The sequence below is a fragment of the Gastrolobium bilobum genome, unplaced genomic scaffold (genome assembly GCF_033153095.1).
Source record: "Gastrolobium bilobum isolate Gb01-03AN ecotype WA unplaced genomic scaffold, APGP_CSIRO_Gbil_v1 utg6199, whole genome shotgun sequence".
Classification (NCBI taxonomy): Eukaryota; Viridiplantae; Streptophyta; class Magnoliopsida; order Fabales; family Fabaceae; genus Gastrolobium; species Gastrolobium bilobum.
In genome coordinates this window covers 179,075-197,936 of record NW_026896737.1, presented here as the reverse complement: position 1 = coordinate 197,936, position 18,862 = coordinate 179,075, and the positions used below count along the sequence as shown (strand labels likewise).

At 35.5% G+C, this 18,862-nt stretch overlaps 2 protein-coding genes across 4 annotated transcripts; both read left to right on the top strand.

Moving 5' to 3' along the window:
• The first annotated feature begins 591 nt into the window (after nucleotides 1–591).
• Nucleotides 592–5,685, top strand: LOC133301716 (acetylornithine aminotransferase, mitochondrial-like). 2 transcript variants are annotated; one of them, XM_061501392.1, is made up of 4 exons: nucleotides 592–638; nucleotides 1,283–1,768; nucleotides 4,089–4,523; nucleotides 4,963–5,685. In XM_061501392.1, exons 2-4 carry the CDS (start codon nucleotides 1,325–1,327, stop codon nucleotides 5,500–5,502), a joined length of 1,419 nt encoding a protein of 472 aa, XP_061357376.1. In that variant the 5' UTR covers nucleotides 592–638; nucleotides 1,283–1,324; the 3' UTR covers nucleotides 5,503–5,685. The 2 variants fall into 2 exon arrangements, with proteins under 2 accessions (XP_061357376.1, XP_061357378.1); XM_061501394.1 differs by having other exon boundaries at nucleotides 611–661.
• Nucleotides 5,686–14,085: 8,400 nt separating this feature from the next.
• Nucleotides 14,086–17,889, top strand: LOC133301717 (uncharacterized). Of its 2 annotated transcripts, none has more exons than XM_061501396.1 (2): nucleotides 14,086–15,565; nucleotides 17,117–17,889. In XM_061501396.1, exons 1-2 carry the CDS (start codon nucleotides 15,172–15,174, stop codon nucleotides 17,182–17,184), a joined length of 462 nt encoding a protein of 153 aa, XP_061357380.1. In that variant the 5' UTR covers nucleotides 14,086–15,171; the 3' UTR covers nucleotides 17,185–17,889. The 2 variants fall into 2 exon arrangements, with proteins under 2 accessions (XP_061357380.1, XP_061357379.1); XM_061501395.1 differs by having other exon boundaries at nucleotides 15,704–17,889.
• The last annotated feature ends 973 nt before the right edge of the window (nucleotides 17,890–18,862 follow it).

Sequence of the window (18,862 nt, the reverse complement as noted above, 5' to 3'; positions counted from 1 at the left end):
GTGACTAAGTAAGGTCCTGATTTAAAATTAGTCTCATAATTAGCTAAAAAATGATAAATATTTGTTACTTACTAGCTATAATAATTTTCATATATTCCATATTTTTTTTTTATAGTTATACACATGAAAATTATTATAGCCATTATCATGAAATTTTCATATATTCAAAGGTCCTGATTCCATATTTTCAAAATAAATAAATAGTAAATACCTTTTTTGGTCCCTAACAAAAAACACAGTCCCCACTTTAGTCTCTTACAAAAACAAATTAGTCAGTTAGTCGTTAAAAAATTCAAAGTGAACCTATTTAGTTGAAATCGTGATCTAACAAATTCAAAAAAGACCCATATTAGTCACTCAAAAAGACTAAAATAGGTCTACTTTGAACTTGTTAGGGACTAACTGACTAATTTATTTTTGTAAGGGACTAAAGTGGAGACCGTATTTTTTTGTAAAGCAAAAAACGGGTATTTACTCATAAATAAATAAAAGTATTACTTTATTCTGCACGAATGCAAAATGGTCAATTTCACAATTATTCACTCACTCATTGTAACACTCTCTCTCTCTCTCTCTGCCACTCTTTTTATCTCCTCGGTTTACGCTAAGCATTTGCAGATTGAATTTCACTTTGAAGGGTATTGTTTCTGCTTAATCACATGTTATGATCCTTCTTCTAGGTTTTATTTTGATTGTTGGTTAATTTTGTGTTCTTTTATAGTACTCACAAGCTTAAAAAAGAAAATTGAGTAGTAAGATGGCATTGGTTTCTTTCTGCAGTACTTTCTCAATTATCAAAAGTTTCTACTTTATTATTTTTTTTTTTTGTAATATCTTGTTGATTTTTTTTTTATTATTTATTTTGAGATGGATGTATCAGCCTTAGTTCTTTCTCTAAAATGTTGAGTACTGGGAGTGTTAGTTTCTGCAGTTTTATTTTATTTTATTTTATTTTTTCAATTTTTTAGGTGAAAAACCGTTAAAATTGTAAAAACTAGAAAGGTAGCTCTCTAGCTTTCACTTCCCATTTTTGGTTTCCTATAGAGTTTTCTTGTTTGTTTTGCTTGCCAGAATTGTCTTGCATTTGAATTTCATTATTTATATTTCTAAATTCTATGTTCTTTTGCTCTTTCCCTTTCTGCATGTTACTTTTTTGGCCTTATCAATTGCCAATGGATCAGTTTTATTTTCAAATAAATAGAATTGACCCAAAAATTCTTGTTTCAAATGAAGTGTCTGAACTATATGGTAAACTGATTGTTTGTTTGTCTTTTTGTTTCAGCAAAAGGGAAAAGGGAGAGAATCAAGCCCTTTGTTGAGCACAATGAGTGCAGTTCACATTTGTCTTAGCTATTCAATTTCTCAATCATCTCACAAAGTTATTAGGAAAGTTTTCAATTTGGAGAGAGAAAGCATATTGTTGGGAGGAAGACCAGTTATTCAAATTAATTGCAGGAGGGCTGTGAATGCATGTCTTAATGTTGATGTTGATGCTACTAATGCTGGTAAGATAGCATTGGAGAAGACTAAGGCAGTGATTGAAATGGAAGGGAAGTTTTTGGTGGGGACATATGCAAGAGCACCGGTGGTGCTTGAGAGGGGGAAAGGTTGTAAGTTGTATGATGTTGAAGGTCGAGAATATTTAGATCTGAGTGCTGGGATTGCTGTCAATGCACTAGGGCATGTGGATGCAGACTGGTTGAAAGCTGTTGTAGAACAAGCTGGTACCCTTACTCATACCAGCAATGTTTTCTACTCAATACCTCAGGTTTGGGAAATGCTATTATTTTTCTGTTTGTGAATTATTTCTAATTTGTCTTTGATTGCATGGAAATAATGGAATATTTTATATTTACCTCTCATCTCAATACCTTAGGTCAGTTAGGTGTCTGCGTGTGATGATTTATCATTTTCTATCTGAGTTATCTCTATATTGTCTTCAATTCGGTTAGAAATCATAAATTTTTTATAATAAGCTACTGTTGTTTTCTTGATTTGTTTAAATTAAGACACTAGTCTTCTTAGAAACATGTAAGCAAGGCAAGGCAACAAGTTTGCTATTTGTTTAATGGGGAAGGATATTGTGACAACCAAGTTGTGTCACTACTAAGTGACTACCAATTAATCTCACCGTTAGATCGATTATGTGGATCCAACGGTTATATTTATTTCCATCTTTGTATGGTCATGGTTTCTCAAATTTAAAGTGAAAGCATTAAATATGGGAAATCATAACCATACAAAGGTGGAAATAAATATAAAGTATTAAATTTGAGAAACCATAACCATACAAAGATGAAAATAAATATAACCGTTGGATCAACATAATCGATCTAATGGTGAGATTAATTAGTAGTCACTTGGTAGTAACACAACTTGGTTGTCACAATATCCTTCCCCTTGTTTAATTAGTTGTTTATTATAAACAATTCAAACTTCCATACTTTTGCCTTGTTTTGGATTGCTTCTATCTGTGCAAGGGATGCTTTCTCTTATAAATGCTTTTAAGAGAATTTGTTTTTCAACATCAGGGTTGGATCTTTAGAGGTGGGAACGGTGATTAAATTATTTATGATTTCCTTAATATGGTGTGTGTCAACTATTATTTTGGCTTTAATGGTAATTCTGGAAGTACTATTTTACTGACTTCAGAATGACAAAGGTGTGCTGATGACAAGGAATAGATTGGAAATTGTGTGCACACTTTAGTTTGATTGATGGAACTTGGTTCCCTGAATGGTGATGTACTGTATCTTCTAACGAAAGGAAATTTTCAGGATTGAAGATGTGTTCTGTACTGAACCGTTTGCTCAATGAAGAGAAATCAGTTATCTTTATCAAGCTTTAGTAAACCTCGAGTATAGTGCTTACAAAATTTAGTGATTCTACAGATTAGAGTTTTTCTAGAACTCTAGCAGGGAAAAGGAAAGTAAACCAAAGTAAATTATTGAAAAACAAAACCCCAAATGAAACATAGTGCATGTTACATTGTCCATATGTGAGAGAATAATATAAACCATTAAAAAGAGCCTTCTACTATGTCTCCCGGTTGCAATCGAGTAGCTTAAGCTTTTGGGTTAAATTGGTTCTTTACATGGTATCAGAGCTTCAGTAACCATAAGGTCACGAGTTCAATCCTCACCGCCTCTCACTTGTGGAATTAAATAAGCATAAGGTAAAACAAAAAAAAAAGTTGGGCCTATGCAATATCCACATTTCAAGCCCAAAGAGCCCCAAAAACGCTATGGGGATTGTAGTTGCAGAAATAGCAGAATAGACATATGACAGAAATAATGACAAAAAGAAACATTTTTTAAAAGGCAGAGATAACAGAAGTGACAGAGAGAGAGGTAGACAAACTAAAAAGGACCAAAAAATCCTCAAAATTGTTCTGTTACACATTTAAAATGAGGACAAAATTGATATTTTGCCTTATGATCGCAATGTGGCTGCAATTTGGCGGCAAATGCAGCTTGGCGCAGTTTCTTGCGGCGAGGCACCGCAACGTGCATACGGCGCGGCTCGTGGCGCTATTGTGGCGCAATTAGCTACTATGATTAGAAATACTGCATAAAGTGTTAAAAAATTAATTTACACCCTTTACCAATTTTAGACTCTACTGTTCATAGAACCAAGTGTATTGTATTTGTCCCAATATCAAAATTCCTTTCCTCCCCTTGCATGTTTGTGTGAATGTTAGTCAATCTCGCTTTATTAAGATCCTCCCTCCTTAAAATTATAGTCTGAGATTTCAGCTGCCATACTTCATTGCATTTTGGAGATTGCAGATAAAGAGATTGTCGTTGATCATTTGGTTTCTAATTCACTCTTTCGTTGTATCTTCATTATTAAAATATAGGAAAAACAGCTTGTTAAGAATTTCTGCTTGATCTAGTAAGCATACAACTGTAACGTTATCATGCATGTCTATGTTATAGATTTATGTTTGCATCTATTTATTTATAATTGTTTATAGTTCTTTCATTATGCTTTGCTTTAGTTCATATCTTGTAGCAGCATGTTATATGTCTGCACATCGTTTCGTTACACCTTTATCTATTTCTTTAATTATTTTGGGATTGATGCAGGTGGAACTTGCAAAGCGTCTAGTGGCTTGTTCTTTTGCTGACCGTGTATTCTTTACGAACTCTGGAACTGAAGCAAATGAAGCAGCTATAAAATTTGCAAGAAAGTATCAAAGACACACAAGTAGTAATGGGAAAGTGCCAGCACCAGAGTTTATAGCTTTTAGTAATTGCTTCCATGGGAGAACCCTTGGTGCACTTGCTTTGACTAGTAAAGAGCATTACAGAGCACCTTTTGAACCTGTTATGCCTGGAGTGACCTTTTTAGAGTATGGAAATGCACAGGCCGCAATAGAATTAATTAAGCAAGGAAAGATTGCTGCAGTTTTTGTGGAACCCATCCAAGGAGAAGGTGGAATTTACAGTGCCACAAAAGAATTTCTAGAATCTCTACGAAATGCTTGTGATGAAACTGGGGCACTTCTTGTGTTTGATGAGGTATCCACCATCTAATATTGATATGTAACTCTGAGAAAATGCCTTCTGTTAATGAAAATTTTTAAACAGAAATTTGCATGTGTAACAGCACAGGCAAAGACACAAAATTGGTTTTTACTTTTAAATATTTTTCCAGTTGCATTATGATGCTTTGCAAAAGATTGTCTGGTATCTTACTCTTGATTACATCGTTGCTGGAAATGATTGGTTGGTTTATCTTTACATTTTTTTTTAATTATTATTAATTGAAAGATAGTGATAATGAGATTGTCTGATTCCTTGACCTTCTAGTGAATCTGCAGAAATTTCTTATTTGATTGAGAGACAAAGTATAGCTGTCATATTTCGAATTATATTTATAGCATCATATATTTAATCATTCCACTTGGATATTAATATTATTCTACTTAACTGTCCTATGTTTTATGTGAATTTGTAGGTACAATGCGGTTTAGGCCGAACAGGGTTTCTTTGGGCCCATGAGGCATATGGTGTCTTCCCAGATATGATGACCCTTGCAAAGCCTCTTGCTGGAGGTCTACCTATTGGAGTAGTCCTAGTGACAGAGAGAATTGCTTCTGCTATAAATTATGGCGACCATGGAAGCACTTTTGCTGGAAATCTTCTTGTTTGTAGTGCTGCTCTTGCTGTTTTGGATAAAATATCAAAAGCAGATTTCTTGTCTGCTGTATCAAAGAAAGGCCTCTACTTCAAAGAGTTACTTAAGCAGAAGTTAGGAGGAAACCGACACGTGAAAGAGATTCGCGGCCTTGGGCTAATTATAGGAATTGATTTAGATGTATCTGCCTCACCCCTTGTAGAGGCATGCAGAAATTCTGGCCTTTTAATATTAACTGCCGGAAAAGGAAATGTTGTTAGGCTTGTTCCACCATTAATCATAAGAGAGCAGGAGCTTGAACAAGCTGCTGATATTTTGTGCCAAACTTTATCAGTTCTTGATGAGAATAATCAAAACTAGGAGTGTAGGAGAAAGAGGATTGCCCTCTTACTTGCAAGTAGAACTTATTTGGTTGTGTTGTTGTTGACTTAGCTGAAAGTCTTGGATGACCAAACCTTGAACTATAATTGCCTGAAGATGTTGTAGCCATGGTAATAAAATTGTAGCAAGGCTGTACCATATTTTGTGAATAATGTGTGGCTGATCAGATGGTTTACACTTTACAGTTTACATAGTGTATTCTCTTTATGTTACAAATTTGTTTGTGCCCATTACAAAAAAAAAAAGCTTCTCATAGCTTATAATGAACTTATATATTGATAACTTCATGGAATCTTGGTTTCAGTTTTATAAATTAGAGCTTTCCTTGAACCCTAACAGGGAAAAAAAAGGATATTATTAAATTTGATGCTAAGGTGATAGAAAAAAAATTCCGTAATGAAAATAGAATGTTATTTCACACACAGGCAAACGCGCATACACAAGCATTCAAATATATATAGGTAGGGGTGAAACTGGGTCAGGCTGGCCTGCAGGGGCCTATGACTTGGCCTACGTCAAAAGACCGAGCATGGGCCTTGAAAAAGCTTGTTTAATAAATAAGTTGCAGACCAACTTTCACAAGGCCTGGCCTATAAGCCTACAGATCGGCCTATATTGTACTATTTATTTTAAATAAAATAAAATAAGTATGCCTTGAACAAAAAACAAAAGATATAAATTTAATCAATTGCAATTATTTATAACTCAATTATATTCGGCTATATTTTAATAGAAATCTGACTTTATTTCTTATGTAGGAGGAACCAATATCTCAACATGTTAGATTGTATATATGAATATGTTAAAATATTTTTGGGAGAAGTTATACTTACTACAAGCATCATGATGTGTTTGTTGGATTCATATAGTTATTTTAATTTACATAGTATGAATTGGTTTGTTGGAGCTGATGAAATATATGTTATTTAGTTTGAGCATTTTGCTTTTGAAAGTGACTTAAATGCAGATTGTGATGAGTTTTGTTGTGATTCATGATTCTGTTTGGACGTTGAAATTGTGATTTTTGGTTTAGCAACAGAATTTGAGTATTTTGTGAAGTTGATTCATGGTTCTGCTTGAAAGTTAAAAATTAACAGGCTAATGGGCTAAGTCAGGCTATTTGTTTTTTTAGAAACGGGTCAAGTCAGGCTAACAGTTAGACTCGTACAAGGCTTGGGCCAGGCTAAATTAAATTTTTTTGGCATAGGCTTGGGCTTTACAGGGCAAAGCTTGGCCCAGCCCAGCCCACTTTCAGCCCTATATATAGGAAATGGTATATTTTTAATCTCTTTTCGCTTACAATCTATTACAATTAAATTTTCACCGTTGATTTTCGTCAATCTGACGGTTATAATTTATTGAGAATTTATAATTAATTAATAAATGTGACTCAATAAATTATAACCGTCAAATTGACGAAAATCAACAACTAAGATTTGGTTGTAAGAGGTTGTAAGTGAAAAGAGATTATAAATATAATCTCCCTATATATATATATAAAATTTATTTGACAAGTATTAATGATACTATATATTATTAAATATTAATTATCAAATATAAAACTTCTTATTTGTAATCAAAATATTAGGTATTGAAGTTACTTAATAACAATGCTAATTATAAATCACTAATTGAGAAGAAAAATTACTTTGAAAAATAATTAAATTATATGAATACATTTAGTTGATAATCAAAGTTCGAATCCCGCTGGCCGATGTGAGGACCTTGGTGGTGGATGATCTGTAATCCCTCCCAAAAATTCTCAAAGAGGTTGGGAGGTCTGCCCTGACCCTGGTGTCTAACCTTATCTAAAAATTTTATTAATAATAAAAAAAAAGTTTGGAGACATTTTAATGATTTGAATGTATTTATAATTTCAAAAAGTTTAGGGTTTAGGCCCAAGACCATAATGACAATAAGCCAAGAAAAATTGAATCCTCACTAATACTCAATTAGAAAAGGCTACAGAGAAATGCAAAAGGAAACTATCTGCTTGGCAGGGGTGGACCCAGGTGGCCACCCCCCTCCCCCCTAAAATTTTTTTTGAATTTTTTTTAAGCTTTGTGAGTTTATGAGTTCAACGTAAAATCTGATCCTGTTTCTTTCCCCTATTTACTCTCACAATCTTAATGGCAAAAGCACCAGACTAAGAATGTTGCGTAAAAGATTTGTCCAGTTAAAACACATTTCATATGTTTTGCCAAACTAATGCAGTCAAATATGTACTTGAGTGAAACGGGATCGGTCCTGCACCAATATAATACGGGACTGGCAGACACATCAGCCAAATTGGGTCTAGCATGGCAGTCTCGCACCTGTTTTGGACGGGACTAATCCCGTAGTGATTTGATACGGGACTTTTTTCATGGACATTTATGGCTTTTAACATTCTAAATGAGAATGAATATATAACACCTTGTATTTGTAAATGTATAATTATATGTGATAATGTTGATTAAAAGGGAAAGACTAGTGAAAATCCTGAAATTAGGGCCAAAATACGTAAAAAGGGCAAAATGGTAATTTACCAAACACGTAACCCCAGGCATGAAAAATTGAGTAGAAGGTCTCAAATGGTAAAAATAATGCCGAAAATGGATTCAGGATGAAAAATCAAGTGGACAGGCAAGTTTCGAAAAATTTGATAAATAGTGATTTTATCGGTGTAAAATATTGCGGTATAATTGTACCGATATGCGTGAAAATATGATCAGTATTTTTAGGAAGTAAAAATATGATGTGAACGAGAAAAATACGTAAGATATGAATTTGTGGGTTAAAATGGATGATTTAAGAAAGTTAAAAGACATGTGAGACCCACTTAAGTGATTTAAGTAAGCAAGTGACCCCCTTTAATCTCAAAATTAGTTTCTCTCTTCTCTCTTTCTTCTTCGCCCTGTCGACCTACACCATTGAAGGGCAAGTTTTGGCTCTTTGATTTACAACTCCCTTTTCTAGCCACTTTTAGGAAAAACTTCCTACTACAAAGTTGTTCCTCACACTCTTGTGTATGACTTTCATGTAGAGTGCATCTTGTAGGGAGAATTGCGGAGGGAGAAAACCTCATAAATCAGCCACGAAAATTGTGACTCTTTCGAGAAATTTTGAGATTTTTGTGTTGAACCATTGGTTGAAGATCACTCCCTTGGACCATTGGAGGCTATTGGTGGTAAGATTTCACATTCTCATTTAGTTTTCCATGAGATCATAAATTGGGCGAGTGTTTTGAAGTTGTAAGTTGAGTTATGGTAGTTAGGAGCATTAAATGGTATGTCTCTTTTGAAATTAAATGCTTAGAATGATAAAGAGTAAATACCCTTTTTGGTCCTCAGCAAATTTTACGATGCCCGCTTTAGTCCCTAGCAAATAAAAAGGCCCATCGTGGTCCTTAAAAAATTCAAAATGAACCCATTTTAGTCCTTTTAGGGACTAATATGGGTCTTTTTTGAATTTGTGAGGGACTACGATTTCAACTAAATGAGTCCATTTTGAATTTCTTAGGGACCACGATTGGCCTTTTTATTTGCTAGGGACTAAAACGAGCATCGTGAAATTTGCTGAGGACCAAAAATGGTATTTACTCAATGATAAATGATGATGATTGATGCAATAAAAATTATTGTGATTTGGAAAATTATAACTTAGTGAAAATTGGAGTTGATATTGATGATTTTGTGAAATAACATGGTTGTAGGATGGTATGGTTGAGTTGTGGGGCATTAAGATGAAGTAATTACATGATTGTATGAGGTGTGTAAGGATGGAATTGAGTTAAAAACCTTGGGAGGTACTCCCTTGAGAAATTCGACCTATAATGGAAATTGGAGGAAATGGGAAGAAAAATATTATAAAAATCAATGATTGGTGCCTTGGTGCATAAATGGTTATGATATTGAGTTAGTTCAAGATTAAAATGATTGAGGTAGTTGAGATAAATAGAAAAATAGCGTTAGGCCTAAGTGATTATGTTTATGTATTAGTGTTGTGAATTGGTTGATTATTTGCAATTGGTTGATGGTCATTTTGTTGATCATATAGGTTGCCTCTCACGGACGCGATAGAAACGGACTAAGCTTGGAGCTTACGTGAGGAGCATTACTCTTGGAGTTGAGGTAAATTTTTTGAAACTTGGGTTTTAATCCCTTGTGTACTCCACCACACCTAGTGAAAGGTTGTGGTTGGATTCTGTGCTTTTGACATTGTGTGATTATGTATGTTCAAGCATTATTGCTTGATTGTGTGACATGCTTGGAGCATATTGTGTGACATATATGTGATCTCTGGCCAGTAGATGTATGTGGTTTGGACTTCCGCTGGAGATATCCTTTGGGGATTCCGGTCGGGTTTTGCCGTGGGGTCGACTCTGGGAGCGGCACCAGGATGATCCAAACGTGGGACTTTCGCTGGATAGGGCTCATGAGGAGTTCTAGTTGGGTTTTGCCATGGGGTCGTCTCATCCATGGGAGAGGCACCATGGAGCTTTCCAGGAATTATATGATGGGGTCCTTGAACAGAATCTTTATGTTGATGTTCTTGGATTTGTGCCTAGTTGTTTGTGATGTTGTATGTTAAGCATTTTTACATGATGTTATTTGTTGCACATTGAGTGAGCCATGGGGTGGAGTGATCCTCTAGTACCCTTGGTTTACTAAGATATATTTGTATATCTCACCTCACGTTTGAGGACATCATTTCAGGCTATAGTGAGCATGAAGGAGCTTCGGGCAAGAGGCTCGCTTAGTGGAGGAGTCGAGCATGATGTGCATTGGGAGGACATGACATTTTGGAGGACTATATTAGATGCACATAGCATAGTGTTTAGTATTTTGTACTTAGGTTATGAACATATTGCATGTTGATATTGCCATGCTTTTAGGTGTTCATAACTATATGCTAAGTCTTTGTAATTCATGTATATTTTATGCCTTTGATTGTGTTGGTATTTTGGTGAGCATGAGACTTGTCCATGACCATATATGTTGTAGTTTGAGGCATGGGAAGACTTATGATGTAAATTGGCCATTTGAGGTTTAAATGGCAATGGAATTGTGCAATATTGTAAACGATACATTGATTAATGAATATGCATGATGGAAGGGCCTAGAGCCTACATTAGATCTTGTGTAAGTTGTATCTTGGGTAGTGAAGTGTTAGGAGTGGATTACATCACCCTTTTTGTGATTTAAAAGCTGTCATCTGTCATTTTTATAGAAGGGTAATTGATTACCTTTCTTTGGTAATCAATTACCTGAAACAGGGGACGCAAAATGGAGCCACTGTGTTATAAGTAATCGATTATTTTTCCTTAGTAATCGATTACCTAGTTTAGTAATCGATTACCAAAAGATTGGTAATCGATTACCAAAAATAAGGGAGCCCAAAATTGGCTACTATCTTATTCTGGAGCCTTTGGTAATCGATTACCCAAAAATGGTAATCGATTACCACTGTGTAAAATTTTGAAAATATGTTTTCTGAAATCTAAAATAAAGGTAATCGATTACCATTGTGTAAAATTTTGAAAATATGTTTTCTGAAATCTAAAATAAATAGTATTGCTTGGAGAGATGATAATTAGTATGTTTTATGCTTCCGCAAGTTTTTGCATTTACAATTACGTCATTGTTTTAATTAGTTACGGAAATGAGTTATTGTTTAACAATGAGGATTTAATAAAGAAAAAAAGTTTACCCCTAATTTAATTAACTCAATTACTGTGATTGTAACTGCGCTTAATATCATATGCAATGATAACATTACCAGTACGTAACAGGCTGTTACAGAATGCATGCTTTCATGGCGTATTGTGTCATGCGTGAGACTGTTTCTTTATTTTTATTGAGTAATATCATAAAAATATTTATAAATTTTAAAACAAAGAAAGAGGAAAAGCAATGAGATCTGCAGAAATATGAAGTGCTGGTGCTCATAGACAATGTTGGTGCACAACATTTGAGAAAATATTGAAATAAAACCAAAAAAGAAAGGAACGGTCTCACACATGACACAACACGCCATGAAAGCATGCATTCATTCTTATTTGGATTGTTAAAAGTCATAATTGTTCTTCCCGTATCAAATCACTATGGGACTAGTCCCGTCCAAAACAGGTGCAGGACTGCTTTGCCTGACGTGCCTGTCAGTCCCGTATTATATTGGTGCGAGACTGATCCCGTATCACTTAGGTACATGTTTGACTGCATTAGTTTGGCAAAACATATGAAATATGTTTTGACTGAGCAAATCTTTTACCCAACATTCTTAGTCGGGTGCTTTTGCCCAATCTTAATTGGGTATGGAATTTATGAGTTCAATGCAAAATCTGATCCTGTTGTAAACTTATTAAATTCACCACAATATGTGATTATTTTTAATTTGTATTTGTTTGTGTAAGATCAAATTGTATGAGACAAAATAAATAGTGCTTTCAGCAATATTCTGGCAATTTGCGTTATGTCAATTGAGATCTATCAAAATGGCAAGATGGTTTTTCATGAACTCTTTGGAAAACATTTTACCTTAACAATGTGAATATTTGTTTTGCTTCTCAATGTCCTTGTTAAAATAGTTTATAGCCGGATTTAATTGCCATGTTTCAAAGAAATTCAATCTTGGCATGTGAAATATCAGTTTCGTACATTAATTTTCTAATGTTGCGATCTCTCCAAGTGAAGCCTAAACAGCCAGACTTCGAGGAGAGGAGAGACCTTTATATGCTATATCAATATTTATATCATTATAATCTCTTTGATTTTGGATACCGATCATCTTCCATGTCTATAATTGTTGATTATCTAGTATTTCTAAAAGCATAGAGTTGTATGCATTATTGACAAGTTTATAGGTTCTTTTCCAGTACATTTCAATACTTACATTTCCCTGCTCAGCTGACTCAATGAAATGGAGATTTGATTTGTAGCAATGCAAAGCCAATTAGTGTTGTTTTCTAAAGCTAGAGTAAGTTTACCTTATTACTTCACTCGATTTCCTTTACCTTCATTTTGATGATGAAAGAAACCATGAGAAGGGGGTTGAATCAAGTCGCCACTAACAACTTCTTTTGGCAAAATTCTGGTAAAGATGAACTATCTTATGTAAACTTAAGCTTGCTTATAATAGATTTGAATTTAAACCAAAAAGTAAAAGACTGCATCATAAAAAATTCACACAACTATTCAAGCATAAATATATAGAACTGAATGTTTTATAGACAACAAAAAAATACCTTTCTTTGTCTTGTCTCAAGACTTTATTTTACTTTGATTCCAGAGTCTATTATTTTTAGAAGTGATGCCGAAATAGTAATTCATCCTTTGAATAACTCGTTCCATTGTTCTGAATTTATTTGTTTACAATTCCTTTAAAGACATTTTATTGTTTGTTACTCATTGCATTACTCATTTCTACCCTGTCAAATATCAGTAAAGTATATCAAGTCATGAAGAGATTATTTAACTTATTTTCAAAGCTTTCGTTGTATCTATTGCTGGGTATTTTATTTGGCTTGGTGTCATTGACACTATCTTGGTGAGCATCATACATGTTACTATTGTTGACAATCTTCAAAAACCCGCTGGCATGCCAAGAGCTTCGTTCCATGTATTGGGAGGTTTATCAGTCGGGTTTACTCTCCCTACCTTTTACATTGTAGTGATTATTTTAATCATGAGAAAGGAAGAAATATTTGGTTTTTCACCTCCCACAGGAAAAAATCCTAGGTCCGCCATTGCGCTTAGGTACTATTTACCTACGGATATTACTGATAGGACATAAGAGTTTGATGTTTTCTTATGGCAGAGAAATTATGTGCTTATGTATTAGGCCAAAGAGTAACTATCAGAACAAAATGAATTCATCCACATCAAAGAGAGCATGGTGCAAAAGTCAAAATTTCAAAGTTATACATAAGAAATAAGGAAGATCTTACTTCCTTCAAGCTCAAAAATGGGAATGAGCAAACCAGCCAAGCTAACATTAACTACCACTTTTGCATTAGTGTGGTTTTTCTCCTTCTCATTTCATTTTCTTCTCTAGCCAAAAAATCAATGCCTAATTTCCTCCTTTTATAGGATTAGTCTTTTGTTTCCTTTTCTTTGTTAGAGAAATTAATGGATGTAAATTAGGGGATTTGATTGATTGTATTCATGTGTCAATATATCTCACAAAGAGGGCAATAAATTACCTAATATCTCTGATTGTGGGCAAAATAATTTGGCCCAATTATTGTATCACCTATTATTTATATTGAAGGGAACCCCTCTCCTCGATCATCACTGAGAGAGGGAGAAACATCATCAGTGTGGATGTAAGCCTAACGGCTAAACCATGATAAATTATGTGTCTTTTATTTTAACATTGTATATAGCTGGTTGAAAATCTTTTAAATTTACTAATTTTTTGAAGGCCTTCCCAAAATTACCCCTCAATTTAAATTTCTTTCCCTTCCAAATTCTTTCCCCAAACTACCCTCTACCCCCATCGACTAGGTTTTTCCTTAAATTTCAGCCACCGCCACCATGAAGGTCCTGCTTCGGTCAAACATGCTCTCGTTGTCCATCTAACGCCGACCAGAAGCATTTTTCGTTGTCCCAGTCACTGATCTCACTTCGTCGCTAATGTTCGTTGTCCATCGTCCTTCATCGTGCTTGCCTTGCACCAACACTGACGTACCAACTGCCTTTTTGGCTGATTAAGCTCCTTCCTCGACACCTGCCTTATTACCGTTGACATCTGCCCTATTAACCGCAGACATCGATTCTATTCTGCTGCGATCTGTTTGTGGCAATCTCGTGCCCGTGTGTGCCCCCACTGCTAGTGCAGTTCTATCCACCATCGCTGCGTCAGCCCACTGTCCACCAGGTCTCATGTTTCAGATCTGTCTTCAACTCCACTGGTTGCTATTTTTTTTTCAAATCAGGTCCTTTGAATCCAGTGGCTCCAGGCGTGTTTGGTGTGTCACTTTCAGGTTCTTTGGTTCATTACATCTTGTGTATTTTGTTCCGTTTTATTGGCTTTTTTTGTTGTGTTTGTTGGTTCCATGCCGACTTCAAATAGAATCGATGTCCCTAACATTGGACGCCTCACCATTATCCTTCTCGATGGTCAAAACTTTATGCCATGGAAGCACACTCTTATTGTTGCACTTGGTGGCCGCGCTAAAGAGTTTCATGTTACAGATCCAGCTCCGGCTAAGACAGACAGACGCCTCCTATGCAGCTTGTAAGGCGTCTGAAAATCAAGTACTAACATAGCTGTTCAACTCGATGGAGCTTGATGTCTATGAACTCTTTACATATTATGATATTTCCAAGGATCTTTGGGAATAAATTGCATAAGACTTTAGGTATGAACATAATGCCTCTCACATTTTTGAGCTTCAACAAGAGATTCACACGACGCATCAGCTCCTTATGCAATCATTCATTGATTACCTTGGCCAATTGAAGAAAAATGGGACGAGCTTCAACAATATCATCCCATTACATTGGCAGTGATTGACTATGTGACCCGAAAGGAGCAAGAATCAAGTATTTACTCTTCTTGCAGGCATCAAACCCAAATAAGAGTATCTCAAGCTCCAAATATTGATGACATCTCTATTCCATCCTTTACAACTGTATGTAACATCATACACCAAGAGGAGACACGATGTCGTGCCATGAGGCCAGTACTGCCCATTACTGGTGCACACAGACCACTATGTACACCATTTTTTTACTTGGAAAACTTCATTGCCAGGAACAGGTAACTCCTCCTCTTCCACATTTACAAGTAATATGGGTCGATCGGGTCTTAAGGGACGAGGCAGAGGTCATGGTAGCAATCGATATCACTATGATCTTTACAAAAAAGGTGGACTCTCCCGTGAATGATGTTGGCTTCTGCATCCCCATTTCAAAACCTCCACGGATTGCCCCATTGGTGCAAATAGTATTATTTCTCAACCATCGTCAAAGGAATTACCTGATGACCTCAAATCTACCTTGGGGTGACCTTGGCAACAATGAGAAACCTTCTGATACTAGTCACTTCATTCATGATGGTACGTACTTTGCCCTTACTAGTTTTTTTCCTCGATCCTTCATTATTGATTCAGGAGCTACTGAGCATATGTGTCCTAATTCTACCTTATTGAGTGATATATCTATTACTAATCGTGTTGCTCCTATAACTATTGCAGATAGAAATAAGGTTCCTGTTGTGGGTCTGGGAAAAATTAACTTATTTGACACACGATCAGATACACTATTTGTTCCATCTTTATCTGCTAATTTACTATCAGTTGCTAAACTTATACAAGATCTACATTGCGATGTTATATTTTCTGCAAAGAAGGTAATCTTTCAGGACACTCGCATCTGGAGGAAGATTGGGGAAGGTTCGTGTCAAAATGGCCTGTACTTGCTCCCCACATCAACTCTGGGCCTTTCTGCTGCTTGTAGGCCAAACTAATCCCAACTATAAAACTGGTGCATAGGTCATCCCTCTGATAAGATTTTGAATCATGTTAATTCCAAATTTGTTCTTGATTCTAGCACTTTACACATGTTATTTTTCAAAAGTTTATAGGTTACATTTTTGTAGTAGTGACCATGTTTCTTCTACAACTTTTGAACTTACGCAATATTTTTCAGGAATTTTATCAAATGATTAAAAATCAGAATGGGTTCAGTATTAAAATTATGCATAGCGACAATGGCACCAAATATGTTAATTATGCCCTACATACATTTCTTAAGTTTGTGGGAATTATTCATCAATTATTGTGTGTCGGTACACCTGAACAGAATGGCGTTGTCGAGCAAAAGAATCGACACCTATTGGAGGTAACTCGGTCTTTACTTTTTCATGGAAACATACCCTTTAAATTTTGGTCCAATGCAGTGCGCACCAATTGCTACCTAATCACCCACACCCAGAAATAGCTTCAGTACAAATCCCCTTTCGTAATACTCTATGGTCACGATACTCATCTTTTTCATTCACGAGTCTTTCGTTATGTATGCTTTGTTCACCTGCAAATACCAATAAATTGAACCTCGTGCCACTAATTGCATTTTCTTGGGATACTTGATTGTCAAAAAGGGATACAAGTGTTATGATGTTACTGCGAGGAAGCTATATATTTCTCGAGATGTTTTCTTTGATGAATGGTCTATGTACTTCTCTTCCCGGGATAAAAATCAGGGGGAGACTGGAACTACACAACTTGATTTTTCTCCCCGGCCAATCTCTTGTGAACCAACAAATGTAGTTGATCCAGTACCATCAGTAAATGTGTTACTAGATGAGGTATCACCAGCAGATGCAGTACCAGATATAGTACCACCCCTTCTTGATTTTCTTGAAGCCGACATATCAGCCACTGGTCCACCAGTAATACAAGATCAGTGATAACTCTCCAAAAGAGAGTTATTTTGGGCTTAATTGTGATGTTTTGGTGTTATGATTACATATAATTCTCTTGATTTTATATGATTAATGCATGAATTCTATGGTTTCATGATTTAATTGAGAATTATGTTAATTATGAGTATTTGGACATAAATTGAGGACTTGGAAACATTTAAATGCACTTCTTATTTTACTGCAGGTCAATGCTGTAGCATAGGGAAGCAGTGCTGTAGCAATGTAGATGAGGTCAGTAGTGCATATTTTTGACATCAGCACCAGCAAGCCATGGATCCAAGCCCAATTTGATGGAAGAAGCTTCTGAACGTGTACGAAAAGATCTGATTTGGATACACGCTCAAAATCATCAAGAAATCACAAGATAATCTTCATCAAATCAATGATTACAAATCAGATTCGAATCTGAATTGTAAATATGGAAAGAATCCTGTGAGATATGCCACAACACACTCTGTCAGCATGACAGCAAAACAGAGTATCAATTTCAATCTATCACAAGGAAGATTTGAGTGATGATTTGCATGGACAGAAAAAGATGATTGAAGCCCAGAATATCAAAGCTTATAAAGGAACGAACCCTACACAAAGAAAGACACAGTTGATATGTTTTGAGACACCCAATTGGAGGCAGTTTTAGAGAGAAAAAGTGGAAGAAACACTTGGGAGGAATTTGAGGGTTCGTTGGGAGAAATCTCGCGAATCAAAGGAGGGAGCTGAAGTTCAATTTAGAGATCATTGAACCCAGTAACTTGCTGCACTATTCCGGCGGCTGAGGCAAGGTTAATAGTGGTGGAGCTCATGGATGCTGCGAGAGCAGTGCTACAACAACATCCCTGTTTTCTTTACTTTAGTTTTATGGAGTCTTATTCTTTCCTTGTTGTTTCTGTCTACCCAATTATGGGCTAACTTATTAGGATTGGGTGATAGAGTACCCTTATTGTGATGTAAACAGTATTGCCTAAACTTTGCTGCATGATTTTCCTTTCGGTTGCTTAATAAAGTGTTATATTTTCTTTAATCTTGTTGATTCATCGAGAGAGAGGGTTGCAAGATAATTAGGATTTATGCTATAGAGATATAGGTAATTCCTGAATGTTATTAAGCATTGTGGTTTAGCTAAGTAACATTAGTTAATTGTGAGAGATCACTTGCACCACAAAATCAAACGGAACTTGAACTTAATGAGTTCATAACTTTGTTGGCCATAGAGATGTGGGACTTAGTATACATGTATTGTTGGTAAGAGCCCTTGCATGCATTGGTGTTCCGATTACTGTTTGGATAATTGTTGTAGCATGGTTACTGCATTGTAGTGAAATTGCAATAATGGAAAAATTGATCCCAATCTGTCTTGATACATTTGAAACACTTCTTTTGCTACTGAACCCTTGTTAGTTAATCAGTAGTCTTAGTTTACTTTACTTTACTTCTTAAGTGTTAATTTAGTCAATAGTTTCTCAACAAATCATCTTTGTTACCTTGGTTGCTTCACGAAAGCTATAGCATTATATAATCTCTGTGGGAACGATATCTGGACTCACACATCCATTTTATTATTTGTTGATACGTGCATTTGCGTACTTGTGTGATTTAATTGATTGCGAAATTGCACAACAAGTTTTTGGCGCCATTGCCGGGGATTATTATAAAGCTATTTTCTTTTTGTGAAGTGATATTTAAATCCTATATTCTTTCTGTCCCATCAGGTGTTCCAGCTAGTATATGAACATACCTCCTAATCATTCAGAAGTTTCATTTGATCCAGAGATTGAAAGAACTTTTCGAGCAAGGAGAAGGAGGCAGAGACAGAACAGAGCTGCAATACCTAGAACTGCAGACATGAAAGTAGAAGGATCTGTGAATGGGGATGAACGAGATGAGACACCTATTAGATCACATGGAGTCCCCACACTCAATAATCTCTACT

Bases quoted from the DNA above. Each gene is read 5' to 3' on its own strand.
- LOC133301717 (XM_061501395.1), top strand. From the start codon at position 15,172: ATGTCGTGCCATGAGGCCAGTACTGCCCATTACTGGTGCACACAGACC. The intron at 15,566-15,703 runs GTACGTACTTTG...TAACTATTGCAG, and splicing joins TAGTCACTTCATTCATGATG to ATAGAAATAAGGTTCCTGTT.
- LOC133301716 (XM_061501392.1), top strand. From the start codon at position 1,325: ATGAGTGCAGTTCACATTTGTCTTAGCTATTCAATTTCTCAATCATCT. The intron at 1,769-4,088 runs GTTTGGGAAATG...GGATTGATGCAG, and splicing joins TTTTCTACTCAATACCTCAG to GTGGAACTTGCAAAGCGTCT. The intron at 4,524-4,962 runs GTATCCACCATC...GTGAATTTGTAG, and splicing joins CACTTCTTGTGTTTGATGAG to GTACAATGCGGTTTAGGCCG.